The 19,093-nt window shown below is 43.5% G+C and overlaps 1 protein-coding gene across 1 annotated transcript in view; it reads left to right on the plus strand.

The window, feature by feature from the left end:
* LOC147683313 (E3 ubiquitin-protein ligase RNF19B-like) overlaps nt 1–18,412 on the plus strand; it is a 95,844-nt gene extending 77,432 nt beyond the window's left edge. Inside the window, exon 3 of the mRNA XM_086943762.1 lies at nt 15,549–18,412. Coding sequence (XP_086799888.1) covers nt 15,549–16,007 — 459 coding nt within the window. The 3' untranslated portion in view covers nt 16,008–18,412. The remainder of the gene's footprint in view (nt 1–15,548) is intronic.
* The last annotated feature ends 681 nt before the right edge of the window (nt 18,413–19,093 follow it).

The following is a 19,093-nucleotide window of genomic DNA, read 5'->3' on the forward strand; positions in this document are numbered from 1 at the left end:
CACGGTCCGCAGGTATGGGGGGTCACAACAGAGGCCGGGAGGACGAAAGGCACCTCCTGCCCAGTCCAGCAGCAGGGATCACGTGGACTGTGGCCCGCACGCAGGTCGCCGTGTGGTTGAACCCTGTGGAGGTGCCTGGGGGCCCCCACCTTGGTGATGAGTGCAGGGGCCGTGTGCTGGCGTCTCAATGTGTCTTCGGCGCCTCTGCCCTCAGGTTAACACAGTGCACGCCATTCAGTGCAGGGCGCCGTGCCAGTCGCTCAGGGCATCCGGGGCCCAAAGGGAAGAAGGCAGGTGTGTGGCTCAGGCAGCCGTCCCGGTCTCTTGCTGCCAGTGGTTGTCCCCGCGCACCCCCGGCCCCACTTGCCTCGCCAATGCTCGTGTCCGTGCGAGTGCCTCCTCACAGTGCAGGCGGGCGTCGGGACGGTCCAGATGTCTCCCGCGGTCGCGGGCGGCCGCCCGGCCGAGCAGGTCCGTCAGGGGATCTCAGCGCCAGTGGGGAGGTATCAGGGTAGTAAATTGGGGCGGATGCCCGCCGATGTCCACGGGCCAGCCAGCTGATTCCAAGGCTCGCTCCGGCGCGGGTCCCTCTCACAGGGCGCCGGCACCCGGTGGCAGTGCGGTCCGTCGGCCAATCGAGGCCGTGGCTCGCCACGTTGCAGAAGGCCCCAGCAGGCACTCTAGTTCCCCAGTGTCTCCGGCAATGTCCGAGGGGGGCGGCTTTCCGTTGCTGCACGCCACTCACCACCTGAGGCTCCGGGCGCAATATCTAGGTGGGTCGCACTTCGGGCAGGCAGGATATTATGCTGGTATCGAGGGCTAAGGACGGAGCTCAGCAACTACACGTCCGCCATGTTCGGCTCTTGGCCACGCCCCCTCTTACCAAACATAACAACATGTAGCATTAAATAGGTACAGTAGGGCATATATTCTGATATGACTCTATATATACAGTGCAAGATGGTCTTTGTAGTGCGCATCAGAGTCCAGTGATGCTTCATTGTTTTGTGAGCAAAGGTATTGCAATAGAGGTTCCCAGATGTTTATTGGTCTAGGCGTCGTTGGCAGTTCTTCAGCATACAGAGCCAGGTTTTCCTGCCAATATACCATGTCACATAGCCACTTGGTGGTGGAGGGACAAACACGACTCTCCCAGGACATGGCCACCCTCGCTTGGCTAGCAATAGTGCTAGTTTAACAAACCTGTACATCATTCCCTTCAAAAACGGTACCAAGCCCAATAGGCAGGCATGCGAGGAACATTCCAAATCACGGTCAGTCATATCGTGTAGAATAGCTATCACAGCACCCCAAAATTCTGCCACCTTCTCACATTCCCATGCTAGATACCAGAGGTCTACCCCAATGCATTGTACCATTTGTATCTGTCATGGTCCATAAGACCGCACTTCAAGAGTTTATGTGGTGTATGGTAGACCTGGTGTATGTATTTAAAATGGATTATCCACAGGTTTCCATTCGATGTAAGTGCCTCAGTCAACTGGCAGCAGTACTCCCAGTCCTGCTGCGTAAGTGGTGGGGTCCATTTTTCTATTCCATTTCCCAATACTCTTGTTTTGAGTCAGCTGAGTGTCGTCTCTGGCAGCTTGATATAGTTGGGTCACTAGTTTATGTCTTGTGAGGCTGGCTAGTAGTGTATGTAGAGGTTGGAGCGTCAGGGGTTCTGTCGGAAATAATGGGTAGTGTGCCTGCAATGCCTTCCGAAGCCTATGCATGGTGAAAACGAATGAATGAAGCCTTTGGTTGAGTACATAATTTAGATCCGCCGGCTTCAGAAATCTACCATCCGGAAAGAGGTCCGGCATTTTATCGATGCCAGCTAGAGTTAAAGTGCGCATGACACCCTTCTCGTGTGTTGTGCCAGGGGCATAAGTGGGGTGTATAACGGGAGTTTTCCCGCCCTACTACCCAGCGCCTGCCAGGCCGCAATAGTAATATTAACAAAGTTAATTTCAGAACGGGGTATGACCCGACGTGTGTGGGTCAGTATGGAGCTTAGAGGGATTGGGTAAGCATCTCCATCTTCCACAGCCACATGTGGACTGTAGTTGTGAGTGCGGTACCAATAGTAGGCAAACTGTGCCTGTGTGCACAAATAGTACAGGCGCATGTCCAGTACATTGAAACCCCCCCCTGCTGTAATCTAGGGAGAGGGTCGACAGACTTACTCGCGCTCGTTTACCCCCCATATCAGCGTAATTAGAAGCGTTTGACTCTTTGTAAACAGTGCTGTAGGAAGAGATATAGGGATGGTGTTAAATAAATATAGAAACTTAGGTAAAATAATTACTTTTATGAGTGCCATGCGGTCAGCTAGTGACAGTGGCAATCGTATCCAGCGATCAACTTGGTGTTCCAGTTTTGTGCATGCGGTACCATAATTTTCGCGGACCACCACCTCAGGGTCATGATGGACCCACACACCGAGGTATTTGACAGGCTCCTCTGACCACAGTAGGGGAAATTCCAGCGTGTGGGGAGATGTGGAAGCAGTGAGTGAGATAACTAATGATTTGGACCAGTTTATTGTGAGGCCAGAAAATCTCCCAAATCGGATGTATTTTCTCAGTATCTGAGATAGAAACTTCTGTGGCTCTCTCACAAAGAGGAGCATATCGGCCGCATAGAGTGATATTATCACAGGGCGGTGGGCAAATTGCAGCGCTGCTGCCCTATGTCACTGCAACCTTGTGTTAAAATTGCCTTCTAAGCATAGAAACACTTGCTGCTCTTCTCCTGTTAATCTCCCCATGAGTGAATCAATATATTTGAATAAACCAGAAAAACTGCTGTTTAGAACATTAACCAAATCATTGTTATAAAAATTAATTATATACAATGTGAAATCCACTTTGAATTGCACAACTTTTAAATCACTGCCGGAGGTATTTAAGGCCATGTTGTGACCTCCAGGAGATAGGTTTAGCCGTATAGTTAGGCCCACTGAGGCGCGACCAGAGCAGTATGGAGTAGCCAGTACGCTAAAACATAGATACCCATCAAGCACAGTAGAGTTGAGGTCCCAAGTCTCTTGCAACAGCAGGATGTCATAGCTTCTTATGAATAGTTGCCATTCTGGAAGATGCACTTTAGAGCAGAGTCCTGCAATGTTCCAGCTTTAAATGTACATTGTGTGGCCCATTTTCTTTGGAGTGGAGGTGCTTGAACTTACGGATGGGCGGTTCAGCAAAACCACAGATTGCTTTGGCAAAATACCATCGAAGGATGGCTCAGGCGCCCCCAAGTCAATCAATCACTGTGAGACCTGATAGGACAGCATAACTTTTGCTACATACCGTGCCCAAATTTAGGCGATGGTGGTAACTAGATGGAAGAAGATGTGTCACCTGCTTGAAGGATTTATAGAAATGCTCCAGTGGCAGAGTAATGAAGCTTGTAGATGCATGCAGACCCTCCTCATGGAACCACAGCAGTTTCCTGACACTTGGCTGTTAGCTAAAGTTCGAAATAATGCAGTCTCCCTCGGCGCCGCTGTGCTTGTGACGAGCTCGGCTCGTCATGAGGCACAGTGCAGCTGCACTCATGACAAGCGGAGCTCGTCACAACCACAACCGTTTTTGAACGTTCAGCACAGCGGGGTAATTATCCCCGCGTGTGAACGTTCCAACAGTCATGACGAGCTGAGCTCGTCATGAGTACAGCTCATCCGTGCCTCGTGCCGAGCCAAGCTCGTCATGAGCATGGAAGAGGTTAATGAGGAAGCCACCCATCCAACCGTGTACAGCATTAAGATCTTATTGCCCTCTGCTACGTTAAAGTTTTTGTGAAGGCTGAGCCAGTGCATGACCCTATTGTGCAGCTGTTTCCAAGTCTCAGTTCGATTAGACTGGAGCGGAGACCCTCTTGCCAATTTCAGCACAAAAGTCATGACGTTGGAGGTATATTTAAGGTCAAGGCACTGGGTTGGGAACCAAATCGATTTTGCACAAGTTGACTGTGGCCCTGCACATTGTGAAGTTCAAAGAGGGGTCAATATGGGTGCCACTTGTTCCGAGGCAGCAAGGGCCATGGTGCTATGATTAGAGCTGGAGGTCATAGCTGGTGCAGAAGGGATTGCTCTCTGACTTTCTGTTGTTGTTGATGAGCAAATTACCCCCCCCCCTCTTTTCCTGATGCTCAAAACAGCATGTTTGTCATTACGACCAGTACTCTTATTTTAGTTAATAGCCAGCAGGATACGTTTAGTTAAACTAGCTATTTGGACCTCCAAGGTGGTCAGTCCCTTCTTGATTGGGCAGAATAGTGGAAACTTGTTTGCATATTTCCTCAATACCAAGGAAACCCGTATTAAAATGGTCTGTCTGGCTTAGGTGTGCAGCTGCTGGTCTTTTTGCACTTCACAAACAGTTCTGGTGGGGAGTTAGCATTCGTTGTGCTAGATGGCACCGGGATCAGACTCACATTGCCCTGAGCAGCTAACTGCGTGCAATCTGCGTAGATATTGCTGGGCATGCATACCTCTGCGTCACCCCTAGAAATTTGTACCTTCTCTGTGTCTTGCAAATTACCAGCAAGTCTGCCAGAGCCACTATCCATGTCAACTAGCCCCCTCCCCTGTTCCATGGATAATCTGTGCTCCATTAAGGCAATTTCAGTTGTGACAACACCCATGGCTCGTTCAAGCAAAGTATCTGTGCTAGTCATTCTGCGAGGGGACTGCAGTGCTTCCAATAGTTTTACATTTACCCATGCTGTGTATGTAAATTGCTGCACTCACCCGAGGTACTCAGGGTGCTGCAGCTAATCGAGGGTCCTCATCAGAGGGTGAGCCCAGCCCGGTCTTGGTCATCTGCAGGCACGCCCATGCAGGCCAGCTCTTGGCCCGGTCTTCACCTGGGGTACGAGCCCAGGGGCGTCCTGCACCACGGGAATGGCCGGCCTCTTTTCAGCCTGGGTCAGTGCATCCGGCCCCTACTATGCTACAGGGGATGCTGGGGGACAAAGTCCCACCCCAGCAGGGCCTCAGAGAAACTTTGGCAAAATGCGGGCAGGTAAACTTCTGTGACAGGCATCCTCCATTGGCAACTGATTGTACCAGTATAGTCTGAAAGAAGATAATCGAAGTGTGAGTAACTTAAGTGGGGTGGAAAGAAAAAAGTAAACTCATTGGTGACTGTGTTAAGGAGTCTCCATACATCATTGCCTTTATGGCTAGTACAAAGATTATTGCATAGCTTTATGTGATTTAGGTGATCTAAATTCAGAGGTAGAGTGTCTAGTCAGTATAGAAAGATTGAAATCACCGACATAAATGATTGGCGCATCATGTGATAAAAGCGATAGTATGGCGTTAAGGGTGTCTCAGAATTTGGAATTGTCTATGTTGGTAGCATAGACGTTCAACGTGTTTAGCTCACTTTCATCTTTCTTTAGTCGTGATAGAAGCCAGCATCCCGCATTATCCTGTTCATTTGAAATAAAAGTTTGTAGATAGGAGCATAATAACCCCATTTCTGTTTCTCAGTACACCTGATAAAGCCACATCCTCCATTCAGCTTGTCCTAATTGAGATATCTTCTTTATAGGCAATTTTAGTTTCCTCAAGAAAGACAATATCCCCTTTTAATTTATTAGAAAAGTGACTACATTTTTTCTCTTCACTGGATGGGTTAGGTTCTTTGTATTGATGGAGACAATCTTAACTGTAGACATGGAACCTGGATAGAACTGAATGTCGTGCATTTGTAATAACAGAGTATGTAAATACGGCAGGGGAACTCCTATATGGGTGTAATGAAGGATCCACATCCCGACAATATGAGGGTCAGGGTGGACTAATAGGGTAGGGAGGCAGAGAAACGAGAGAGAGAGAGAAAGCAGAAGCATAGAAAAAGGGAGATGGAGGAGAGAAGAATGAGCAACATAACAAAATAAAAGACCCCTAAACCCCCACTGCCAATCCTTTGAGCGGAATCTCCGAGGCTAGAGACAAGGTTAATGAGACCGCGCTTTGGGAGGAGTCCCCACAAGATAAAAGGGACCCCTTATCTCCCATAGAAATGAGACACAGATTTGGAGCCTTAGGAACATAGAACAATAACCTTGCGTATCGACAAAACAATAGAACTTGTAATGGAACAAATTATTTGGTTTCAAACAGCAAGCAATCCTTTGTTGATATACACTGGTTAGAAAATATATACGGAAGAATCACAGAGTGAATGATGAAAAACAGAGGGGTGAGTCTTCTTCCCTTGATTGACAATAAATGCAACACTATGGACGGACCCACTAATGAATCCTTTAGTTCAACCGACTCAGTGCCAAGCACTGGAGCACAACAATCCAGTGGATTTGTAAGAAGAACCCTCACCCACCAACCTAGTAGGTGGCATGCTGCTCTTATATTCCATGTAGGTACTCTATATAGGCGCAAGTAACATTATAACCTTTCACCTATATATTTCCCTACATTACATACATAACGGTTCTTGGGGACTGACCTTTTACCCAGATGTGACATTGCATTCAGAACGCAGGGTTTCCGTAGTTCGATTCTCATACATTATGCATGAGGCTTATTGGAAGCCCATCAGGACTACCAATATCTCCGTATAAAGCTCAGGCCCAACATCATTGTTTAGGCCAACACAGTAACACAGCAAGGTAGGACCTCTGGGGAGACCTACGGGTATATATACATCACATTGTGCTTAGAAAGGAGAGGAGACCTAGAATTCCCGGCTGACACACTGACATTCCATTCTGTGTGTACACTCTCAGCATGAACCTCTAGTTGGTGAAATTATTTACTTGCTGGTGTATTAGCCCCATGTCGCCTTAAACGCGATGAGCCATTGGATCGGCAGACGCCACATATTCCTGATGTTGGGAGCGCTACACTTTGCCAGACTACAGAGAGGAAGTTGAACAGGCCTGCAAAGTGAACTGAGAGGGAGGTTGAGGGCACCCTTTCCCCAAACAGCACCCTGCTAAACAGCATTGGAATGAGTTAACCTGGGAGCCATATGCCCAGACTCCCACACCACGGATCCACCACTTCCTAGAATAATGTGAGAGCCAACGGGGATCTTGCTGTTGGCAAACTGTGGATAGCAAAATGATGCAAAGGTCAGAGCCATGCTCTGCCATTTTCCTATCACTCTGAGTGCTAGTTTGGGCAAATTCAGAGCTGCCCACCTGAAATAAGTGCAGATCACTCATTCATTCTAGATGACTTCCATTCTGCACGTGGGTGTCTCAACTATGCTGCAGAGGAAGAAAATCTGATGTTAGAAAGAGGTGATCTCCAGAGCTTACATGGGAGCAGCCATCTTGCAGAGTTCCATGACACACACCCCAAATTACTAACTACTTTTGATGTGTTTAATTGTGCATTAGATTTCGCTTTTATCCTTCATGTCACGATTCATACTATCCTTTTCATATGAAGGGCAAGTCATCAAGGATTAAGGCAGTTTGTGGGCGGGGTAATGTTGTGGCCATGTATTATAAGAAATAAAATATCCCTTGCCGAATGTTATAAGGATATTGCATGTCACCTTGGCATTCCATGACCTTATAAAGGAATATGGCCATCGGAATCGTTCCTCTATGGTCATAGATCTCCTAAGTGACTAACAATATCTAAAATAATATCCAATATATAATGTTGACAGGTAAATTGTGTTAGAGACTTTCATCCTCTTATATTGAAAAAATGCCTCATTCAGTAACCCTGGGAGAATTTGATGTAATTCAGCTATAAAAATTACGTTCATTTTGGTGAACCAAGGGCGTTTTCACTATTGCATACCCAGCACTTGATATACAAGGCAGACTACACTGTACCAACATAAGTTGATAATAAACATTAGAAAAATACAAGCACAGGCATAAATAAATATTGTATATATTTATATAAAGTCTGGGAAGGTGGTGCTTTCCTTGGTTTTGTGTACTGATGCTGATTTTATTTTAAACTCTGACTACTGTTGTCTAGTTTCCTGTGTATGTGCTCTTAACCCCCAAACATGGTACAAATGGCTAATCCCCAAATAGCATTTTTTACTTTCCAGTAATGCATTGTGTATGTCTTTGGTGGACTGCAGCTCCTATTGAACAATTCACTAGCCTGAGAAGTAAAACATGTCTTCAGGCTTTTTGGAACAGCCTGTAGTTTTTAAGCTTGAAGGCAGAACCTATCAAACTAAACCTTTTACCAGGAGAGAAACCTTACTTTTAAATATTAAGTAAGACCCCATAAAGTAGGCCTTGTAGCCCACAAGGTAAAGCGCCTGGTATTTAAATGTGAAACATGTAAAGATTTAGAGCTATTTATGGGTCAGTTTGTGTCGCTCATTCACCATGCAAAATAGTGCAAGAATGACCCAAACCTTACGTGATTTATGAAGCCTTGCAATCCCAATTGCAAATCGCTGCATTGCCTTACTCTGCCCTGGGAAGACGTTCTATGAGTGTAGCATGGGCATTTCCACACAACTCTCATGGTTTTTGATGCATTCCCAGATTTACCTGAACTGGTAAATCTGGGAATGCTCGTAAAAATATGCCTTCCCATTAGAGGAGTAACAAAGAGAAATATATGTATTCCTCCTTGTTACTTCTTCTTTCTTTGTGTGGCAGAATACAGCACTTATCGAAAGAGGAATATGCCTTTCATGATTATTTTTGTGCAGGAAGGTGTTTCTTCCTGCACAAAAACAATCCTGCATGCAATGTACGCACCCATGCACCACGTTGCAAGGGTGCCTACATTAGCACTAGGCTGCCAGCCCAGGGTAAAAAGGCAGGAATGCACTGTATTGCCTTAAATACAGTCCACTCCTGTCCTTTCCCTGTCATGCAGTGTAGGGCAGCAAGGTGACGTGCTGCCCTGCGTGACATTCTCACAAATTGCCCCCCTGATGTTTGAATGTTCCTTCAATAACTACGTCCCAGAAGCTTTTTCACTGTTAGGACTGAAGTTGGTTCTTTAAAGAAAAAGGTAAGTACTCTATGAGCCGTATTTATGCCCCAGTTTGCATCGCTTTTGCACGATGCAACGTGATGCAAGAGCAACGCAAACCTCAATTCACATTTTTAAAGCCACTCAAAGCCACTTTGTGTGGCTCCAAAATTTTAAAATAACGCAAAGTGCTGCAAATCTCTTTGTTGTGTAACACTGGCCAGGTTAGGCCTTTCATGGGTGTTGCATGTGTTTTACCACGCAACCTCCATCGTTTTTAATGCATCCGTAGATTTACAAGACTTTGTAAACCTTGGAATACCAAAAAGATATGCCTCACCAGGAGAGGCATAGCGAGAAGAAATATGTTTTTTTCTCTAGATGACTTCCTCTTTCTATGTGTGCGGCATCCTGCTCCACATATATAAAGAGCAAAATGCCACTCAGGATTGTTTTTGTGCAAAAAGGTGTCCCTTTCTGTATAAAAACCATCCTGCGTGCAACACAGGTGATAGAGCGCGCAGGTCACCGACCATACTCACCTGGGCCCATAAAACAAACATGAACTTGTAATGTGAGTCTAACCCGGTAACCTGTGCGCTTTCCTCTAATCAGTGATTTATAAATTTCATGTAGGACCTATACCATTGTCTTACCAATCTTCGTCATCGGTACCTAAAGTCCTAAGGGGTCAAAGGTGTTAGAATAATAGGTAGAATAAGAACAGAGTTCTTATAAAGCAGTCTTTACACATTTGACAAAAGGGCGGGGAGAGAAAAGGAATCAGATTAACGATATACAACAATATGTAAAACTTTTATCATTTAACATTAGGGTGGGAAGAGAGAAGGAATCAGAATAATGACATGCCCACATAGCATATTTACCTAGAATGGTGTGAACTACTAACCCCGGCCACGGGTCAGTTTAAAGGACAGAACCCCGAAAGTGCAGGCACCATAAAGGCAGGCAGGTGCAGATCAGAATCAGGACAGGTAACACCAAATTGGATCAGGACAGGACCACCACAGGCTAAGACCGGCACCCGCAGTTAAAGTTGCATCACCTGCGTTACTCCCTCTCTGCAGCTAACAGCCAGAACCCGGTGAGAGTTATCGATTTCTCCAATAAAGTGCTTCCCCAGCACTTCAGCTTGCAAACCCCGATATGGGTATCGAACCTTCTGACAGAGTGCTCCGCCAGGACCTCTGCTCCCGATTACCTATTGAGTGTGTTGGGTCAGTGACAGGTCAGCTATTCGGACAAGTCGGACAAATTAACTAGCTAAGCCTACCCTAGTTATACTATTTTCCAGGTCAGTGTACCACCCCCCAATGTTGCAAGTGTAAGGATCCCCAATTTTGATTGGACAAAGAATGAGGAAAGGTCATCACACTATACCAAAATGAAACTTTTCTTGATGATATTAAAATTAACGTTCCCGCCCATCAAATTATTTTCCCACGTATGTTTTATTCCACCCGACAATGAATGTTCTTTTAACAAATACATTGTTATAACATGTTAACAAGTTCTCTTCCGTTTAAGGTCAAAAGTTTGCTTTCTCATGCGCATCTTCCAGTGCGCAGTAGCTTGGCATTGCTTCAAGGTTAGATGACAGAACTATTAATAATGGTTCTGTCGGAACGAAATACACACTGATATAGTATTTCTTATTGCATTACTTAGAGAATCCGTCCCTGCGCGGGTAGCAGGATAATGGTATCTATACCAGTATAAACAAAGCACACTGACCAAAAAGGAAATAAAGTTTTAGTCATATATTTCCATCATATCTGAATCATGTTAAATCATTAATTTTGCTGTCCAACAAAAACACATTCAACATATAAACCACATAAATTTTGTGCAAAATTGTTATACATTTAAAAACAACATACATTGATGTCAAATCAAACGGTTCTTTGACAAAGCCAACTATAATTGCAATAAACCAATAGGTACATCAATTAATTCTTGGGTCCTAGTGGGTATTTGTATAGTTGATTCATGGAAAGAAGGAATGCGTCGACGTTTCGACCCTGGGGGTGCGATGCGCTGGTTGTGCGCATCAAGGGCGGGACTTCATCAGGACTGAACAATGGTGGGACAGCCTTAAATGAACCTCGGCTCCTCTTGGAAACCTGGTCCTGTATGATTAGGGTTGCTGGTCAGCCGACTCAGTCAACACGATAGTCCTTCAACCTCTATGGTGGTTTAATCTACCAGCTGGTGAAGATGGAAAGGGTATGGTTTCCTCGATTTAGAAACGCTGGTGCCAGCATCTGTCTCCTTCTTTGCAGGTCACGCGAATGACTAAAACTTTATTTCCTTTTTGGCCAGTGTGCTTTGTTTATACTGGTGCGATCACAGCCAGGTACGGGGGAATGAATGCGAGATTGGTATTTCGGGACTACAATTCCCAGAATACCTGAATCCCGGTCTGTCTTCTCTTTCCGTATCACTCCTACCTACTTCCTATATAGGCTCCTCCTTACCCTATGCTCGGTGCTTGTCACCTAATCTTGTTGGTGAAGTCTGCTAGGACACAGACAACGGAGCCTGGAGTCTGTAATTGGCCTACAAGAATCCCGTAGGCATTCCCGCAAACCCGTTTGCAGTTTCCTGGAGCCGCGGGTATTGGTTTCTGAGTCCTGTTCTTTTTTGTGATATTCTTACGGGTCGCGAACACGCCGGAGTGCATACGCGACCATTGACCTGAATTCAGCAGCGTCGGGGATCCGCGCTGCTTGATTTACGCTGCCGCACCGATGCGGAAAAGTGAGAGCTTCTGCATCTGTTAACCGCGGGATCTTCTTCCCGTACTTTAGACCCACAACAAGCAGCTTCTGCTACACGCTAGTGAAGGAACTAGCAAGACTGTTGTAGGGTATTAGTTTCTCATTCTTGGTACGAATCTAAGCGGATACGAACTCGTCCAGGAATCCGTACTTGGGCATTTGATTTATTTATTTTTACTTTCACACGGAGCTGTTGAGAGGCTCGGATTTCATTTCCTGTTCCGGACTAAGCTGGATATGGTGGTTCACAGAATACCAGCATAAAAGGAGATTTGTGAAGACATTGTCAGACAAGTAAAGGTCTCCCTTACCTTTATACATTTTTGGTGACACTTCCTTTTGGAATTAATTCAGTGCAGAACTATAGAAGCCCATAATTTCTTTCTTTTCTTTCCTTTATTTTTTCCTTTTGTGCCTTTTTTACTATGGATGCTTGTGGCACTATATAAAGTGAGTTGTATCTCTAATATACTTATATATACATAGGGTACCATATTAGGGGGTATGGGGGAAAGTCTCATGCTTGTTTATTGTGTCTCTTATTTAAGGAACAAGATACAGACATAAGAGAGAAGTCTACAACTCTTTCTACCCAAGCTGTAGATGGTTTCTGGCTGCCACAGTGTTTTGGTTTATTTCTCCTTTTTTTCCCTTCCCCTGCTGGGGTCCTATCTGAGGAGTGTGTCTTTACAAACTCGCAGGTGGTGCCGCAAAGGAGGAAGGGGGAAACTAGCTTCATCATCGCTTCTGCTGTACCTGGCTTTGTAAGGTTAGTCTAACCAGCCTCTGTTGTGACAGTTTTAATGCGCAGAAGCAAAAGTTTCCCTCCAAGCGTTAGATACATCATGTCACGTGAGTGTGACAGACGCAGGCGCAGTAAGAAATCCTGCATAGCAGCAGCCATTTAATTGCAAGCGGATTAACATTAGTAAAAGCACATATGCAAGCTTCCCTCAGATGTTGTGTAATGCAATATTAATGAAACAAACATGTTGATTAGAATATTAACGTTATGTCGAGAGGACTGATTACAAGCAAGTCGCATTACGTGCAAATCCTTGCTCCATCACAGGCACCCTTGCACCATGGTGCAAGGGTACCTGTGTTGGGCTAGGCAACCCATTGTGTGCCAGTGCAGGGGGAAAAGTGCATTCCTGCACTTTCCCAGTGAAACCGTGCTGCCACAGATCTCACAAACAGGGCCCGAATGGTTTTGTAACCAGCTAGACTAGAGAGATGTTTCAGTCACTGTTGTTAACATTTAATTGCTCCCTGCTGGAGAATTTCAACTTCCATAACAAAAAGGGTCAGAATACAAATTTGATCGGGTCAAGCCGATTGGTGTATTTAATCTCTGCGCCACCCCAGTTCGCTGGAAAGTGCACCTAGGTTGCAGTCAACCACCAACAGTGATTTGTAATTGGCATTTTACTTTTTTGGGTGCTTTTTGTTGAAAAACTTTAGGAATCCATATCTTTGGGTACCATTATTGGATATAATTTTTTTGTGCCATATTTTTATTAAATGTTTCTTACTTTTTAGAAATAGGTTGTGGGATTTTTTGTGTTATGTTTTGACTTATGGAATGTTTTGGTTTTGTTCAATTCTTTGGACATTTTCTTAAATCAGCCCAGTCAGCTCTGTGCCATAGCTACCAGGACTTGAGCCCAGGTAAAATTAATAAAATTGGTTCTTTGACAGGATACATTTTGGAACTAATTACTTGGGTAATACTCACATTGTCTCCAGCTTGTAACTCATTTTCTTGCCTTCAAGAACTGTAGAATACAATATCATTTAAACACATCCTTTTATCGCTTCCATCATAGTTCTAGATCTAATAGTGAACTGAAATGAATCATCAAGATATTTTCCCCTGAAGGTCAGCTTTAAATCCGTTAACCTGGATAATACTCATATATGCGAAGGGCTTTTGAATTTATTTTAATAACTTTCTCAGAATTCACTTGCTGAAATAACTTCACACTTAGCAAGAGGAGATATAGATTTGTGGCCTCTGTTGTCAAGCACTAACATCAAATTTCGAGCATTTGTTAGGTCCCAGCATTTACTTCATTCACGCCACTTATGGTTACTGGTGGGTTTAAATTGATCTCTTCTATTTCATAAACTGTACCTGGACTATTTTTTATGCCTGCAGTCTCTTTTGTGCACTGAGCAGTGCACCATTTACACTTTATAACACTGTCACCAAATATTTGTTACACTTTCATGAATGCAGTGACTCAAACTGATCTGTGTCTTTGTTGTATCTAGATTTTTCATTGTTGATTATCCACACAATAAGATGCATAATTTTGTTGGTATTAAATATTTGTGCATGGAATTAGTGGGAATAGTGGAATCATTCTCTGCCACTATGTTGAAAAGGGCAGGCAAAAAAGGCTCTCAATGGATAATAATCATAAGTCTGTGATCCACAATGGGTTATCCCAAGCTCTTTGATGAGGCTCTTGTATGCCCTGCTGGAGGGTCTCTAAGCTGTTCAGAACCTTGTATGTTTTGCTTAGGAACAGCTAGAATATACGCTTTGTAGGATTTTACTTCTAGGGCAGGTCTCAACTGCATAAGAATTACCAATGGATTGGCAGCTAACTTTTGGTACCGTTATTCAGAGTATATGGCCTGGGCAAGCATTCATGACAAAGACCCTCACAGCATGCTGGTTTCTTCGTCTTAGAAGTTCTTTGTCTTGGTAGGCTTTGTGTGGGTTGAATACTGCAGTGATTTTCCATGGGCTGCTAGTAGTATCTAACTTGGGCTGGAAATGTTTTGGACTCCACCTTGAGGCACTTTTGTCTGGCAGGTTTGGTTCCAAGTGTATTTTCGTTATCATGCGTGTTGTTAGCATGTCAGCAAGTTAGGCTTCCCACAATTCCAACATGGCAGCCATGCATGTGATCCTGAAGGCATTTGTTTGTTATAACTGTATAATTAAAGATAGCACTCTGCGGCAACCCAGAGCTAATTGACATCGGCAGGAAGCCCTCTAGGGGCATATGGTGACGAATCATCAGGCTTCAATTCATCAAATTCCCACCTCATTCCTGATTCTTGGACCACTTTTCTAGATGGTGGTTTACTGTATTTCAACTAACTTGACTGAATGATTTACTAACATGTGTCTCATCTGCTCTAATCATCATTAAGCTTTCGGATTCATGATTGTTTCCCCTATTCACCATTTGCCCTGCAGGGTGAGATCATAGTGCACATTTGATTTTTCACCTTGAGGAGTTTTCATGTCATTTGGAATTTTCCTCAATCATGTTTCTGGCCAGATTTTAGTTTCTGAATTTGCCTATAAGCCATTTTGGCTTGCCAGTTTTCACAACAATACAACTGTTTTATGGTCTTTAGATCAGATGCTAGAGGTAACATCCTGTCAGTACATACTCGTCTCCCTATTCTGGCTTTCCTGTTTTAGTTCACCTCCATTAAGTCTTTCTGTGATGGAACTAGGAATCCGAGTGGGCACTGCCATTCTCCACATGCACAATTCTAGCCTCTCCATTTTCAACAAATGGATAAATAATGGAGTTTGCACATTTGTACCAGCGTATTCTTGGATTTGCTTGTACAACTGGCATTTGTGGACATGAATTTGTGGAGGCGCGTAGATCAAATTATTTGTTGGTATGTAAATTTCCTCTGAATCTGTCACTTTTTCTGCATGTTTGAATCTTTTGACAACTTGTAGTACTGTAACCTCCCTGCCATTGATAAGACATTGTGGAACTTTAAAAATGTGCCAACATTTATCTTTCTCATTTTAGTGCCCTGGTTGCAGGTGTAAAGTAGAACGCAGAGACCAGAGCAGCATGAGAATCTTCTGTACCATCTGCAAAGAAAAGAAAGGGAGCAACTATGAGTTCTGCTGGCAGTGTCTGAGACCCTGGAAAGGTGAAAGTAAATCTTCTGTGGGATGTGGGAATAAGGAGTGCAAGGACCCCAACCTGGTGATACTTCAGAAATGCAAGGTCATCGACATGCCTGACAGTGACTTAAAGGGCTGCCCCTCCATTCGTGCTTGCCCCACTTGCGGTCTCCTCATTGAGCACATAGATATGTGCAAGTACATGACTTGCTGCAGGTGCGGTGTGGAATTCTGCTTCGCCTGTCTCAAAACTGCTCAGGCCTGTGAAATATTGACGCCAGAATTCAAGTTCATGACCTGTGCCATGCCTTTTGCTCCCAGACAAACCGCAATGCCGGTCTGGTCAGGGGCAACATAGTGTTCAAGATTCTCATCCCAAATGGATTAACTTTCCCTCCAGCTCTAAGGGCCTCATTTATGAGGCCTTGCATCAGTTTTGCGCGTCCGATGCGTCACTTTTTGTGACGCATCGGCAGCGTAAAACATGCTTCCGGTTGCGCACTATTTACAAAGCAGATGCGTCACTTTGTAAACCCCTGTGCTACATTATACCTGCGTTAGGTATAATGTATGCAGGGGCAAAAAGCCTTGTAGAAGTGACGCAGTGAAATCTATGAGATTTTGCTGCATCACTTCTAGGAATCTTGCGCCTGCCTCACAGCAGGCGTAAGGCTGACGCAAGTCCTTTCACATGGGGCTTGCCCCATGTGAAAGTACACATTGCTGGAGTTGCGTCACTTTTGTGACACACTCCAGCAATGCATCACTTTTGCGCTTACAGATACGTCAGAAATACTGACATATCTGTAACTCCTTGCGACATGATGCGTCATACATTAAATATGATGCATCAGGTATGTCGCAAGGAGTGCGCACTGAGAAGTGACGCATCTCTGCTTTCACGCAGCGATGCGTCATTTCTCATACGTGTGGTATCCTTTCTTAGGTGCATCCATGTATAAGAAAATCTAATGATATTGTTGGAAGCCTTGTTGTATTTCTGCTTCTGAGCCCTCTTTTTAAAAAAGAAAAAAAATTATAATTCATATTGCATCAAAAACAATCTTATTGGGTAATAAAGTCAAGCTACCATATCTGAGCACAATGTATTATAACAAAAATAACTGATGACGAGGCAATTATTAATCTGAGCCCTCTCATGACGGACATTTATGTGTGCGCTCATTATCATTCAAATAGTTTAACAACTATAACGGCTATATTTTCATTTGTGGACATTTACAATGTAGCTTTTTGTTTCATACTGTGCTTCTGGTTTGTGTGTTATATATCCATGCATTGTAATATTTAGAAATAAATGCATTAGCTTTAGAGATTCAAGGCAATTCCCACATTTTTATTCATACCCTACACAACAGAAAACAGGATTAGTCTTTCTTAAACTATGGTTGAAAAATATTATATACAGCTTGTTGGTGTGACAAGGAGAGAAGAATTTCACACTCTCAAAGGAGAGCATATTCAAGAAAAACAGCGTCTGCCAGGGCTGCTCTCTTACTGTCTGAAAAACGAGAAAAGAGGTGAAGAGTGGCCTTACCCAAAGGCAGGTGACAGACTGGAATAAATATCAACAGTGAGCTTGTAGCAGTGTGTGCCATTTAGGCAGCTCCTATTTGCGGGAAGATTTTGATGCTAATGTAGACATTAACTGGAATTAAGTGAATTTAGTCCATCAGCGGGTGTATAAAAGATTGGTATGAATCATGTTTCCTATTTTGGTACTATTTACATGTATCTTCATTTTGTTCACCACGTTTGCTGCAGCTAATTTTATTCGCTTGTAAAATGCTTTATTAAAATGATGCTCTAGTTGCATGTTAAAATAAACATGTGCTAAATGCAAATTTATAGATGGTAACCATACTTAAATGTTCTATGTCTGTGAAATGAAGAGGAAATATTAACTTGATTTAGCATGTAACTGAATAAACTCGGAAAGACCTGTTTTTCGCAATAAAAAGTTGTTTGTGCAAGATGTTTTTCTTCTCTTTGCTGCAGATGCTGCAACTTCGGAAGCCTACTGTTAGCTAATGAAGTATGTATGTTTGTATTAGACAACTGATAGTAAGGTTCTCATCAGGAGGAGGCGAAGTGACAGTGAAAATGAGTCACGTGAAAGTAGATTGGACTGCTGGAAAACAATGTTGTAACCAAAGTCTGAAAGTCCATTATGTTCTGGTGAGAAAATGAGGAGTGAACTTGTTCCTAGGAGCATACTGAAGTCGTATAGGTCATCAAGAAGAAGAAATGAAATAATGTTGCAACATAGAATTTGTGTGTTTATAGTAGTTCGTGTTCTTAGAGTTGATGCAGATCGTAGGATCCATTTGCCTGACATTTTGGCCAGAGGCTCGTTTCTGGATTGCTTGGACTTTTCTACCTGAGATGTTGTACGCAGACCATTTCTTTATGCCTGCTGATTCTGAGCTGAGAATACTTTAGAGTTTATTATGTAAAAGCTTTACGCTTATGTTTTTATTTCTCTCACCAGAACTGTTTAATGGGTATCAAAACTGACACCTTTTCTCAATATCTTAATAAAGATGTGGAAATTTGCCTTTATGGACAACGCTTGTTGCATCATTATTATATTGACTTTGATTTTGACTAGTATTTTATTAAATGGTCAAATATTGATTGCTGGATTATATTTACATCTAATGAGCATACTCAAAGAATAATGCAACTTTTAATAAAAGATGGAAAATTAAATTATTTGAAAATAAAACCCTTTAACTCACACTGTGTTTTTTGACTGAATTGAAGATTTATGAATTGATTATGTTCTTATGCTGACGGTCGCTCCTTGTTGCTCTCTTTTGACAGTCACAGGTCTATATGACCAGTGGCGGGGTTTGTTTAAGGATTACATCAAGAGATTGAGGTATACATCTGCAATTACACATTTTCATATCATCTGCCCTGAAACAGAGCTCTATCATGCTGACAAAGCCTTCTAAAAATAATAGTGTTGGTTCTTGTGTGCATGCATCTTCAGGGAAAGGTGTTCTAGGAATCTACTCAAATAAAACATATTCCTGCCAGTTTTTACAGGAGCTGATAGTTGCCCTGTATGTGTTATCTCTAGACAAATTGAGGGAGATACATGAGCTGAGCTTTTCCGTTTCTCCTACTGAAGCTCATACGTTGGTTCAAATCCACGCTTGTCAAAGGGCCAAGGAGAATCTACTTGGCCTTGATTACAAGTGGACTTTTAAATATCAATCAGTATTATGGTCCAATGCATCATCTCTGGAATTCCAACTGCGTCCCACTGTAATGTTGAACTTCCGTGACTGCTCAGAAAAACATGACTTACTTAGGGTTGGAAATCAATTGCTTGAATTTGTTATCGTCAGTTTCTTAAGCTGCTCAGTTCTAAATTGCAGTGATTGCCAGAAGACATATTGTGCCTCTCCATCC

The sequence above is a fragment of the Lissotriton vulgaris genome, chromosome 11 (genome assembly GCF_964263255.1).
Source record: "Lissotriton vulgaris chromosome 11, aLisVul1.2, whole genome shotgun sequence".
NCBI lineage: Eukaryota > Metazoa > Chordata > Amphibia > Caudata > Salamandridae > Lissotriton > Lissotriton vulgaris.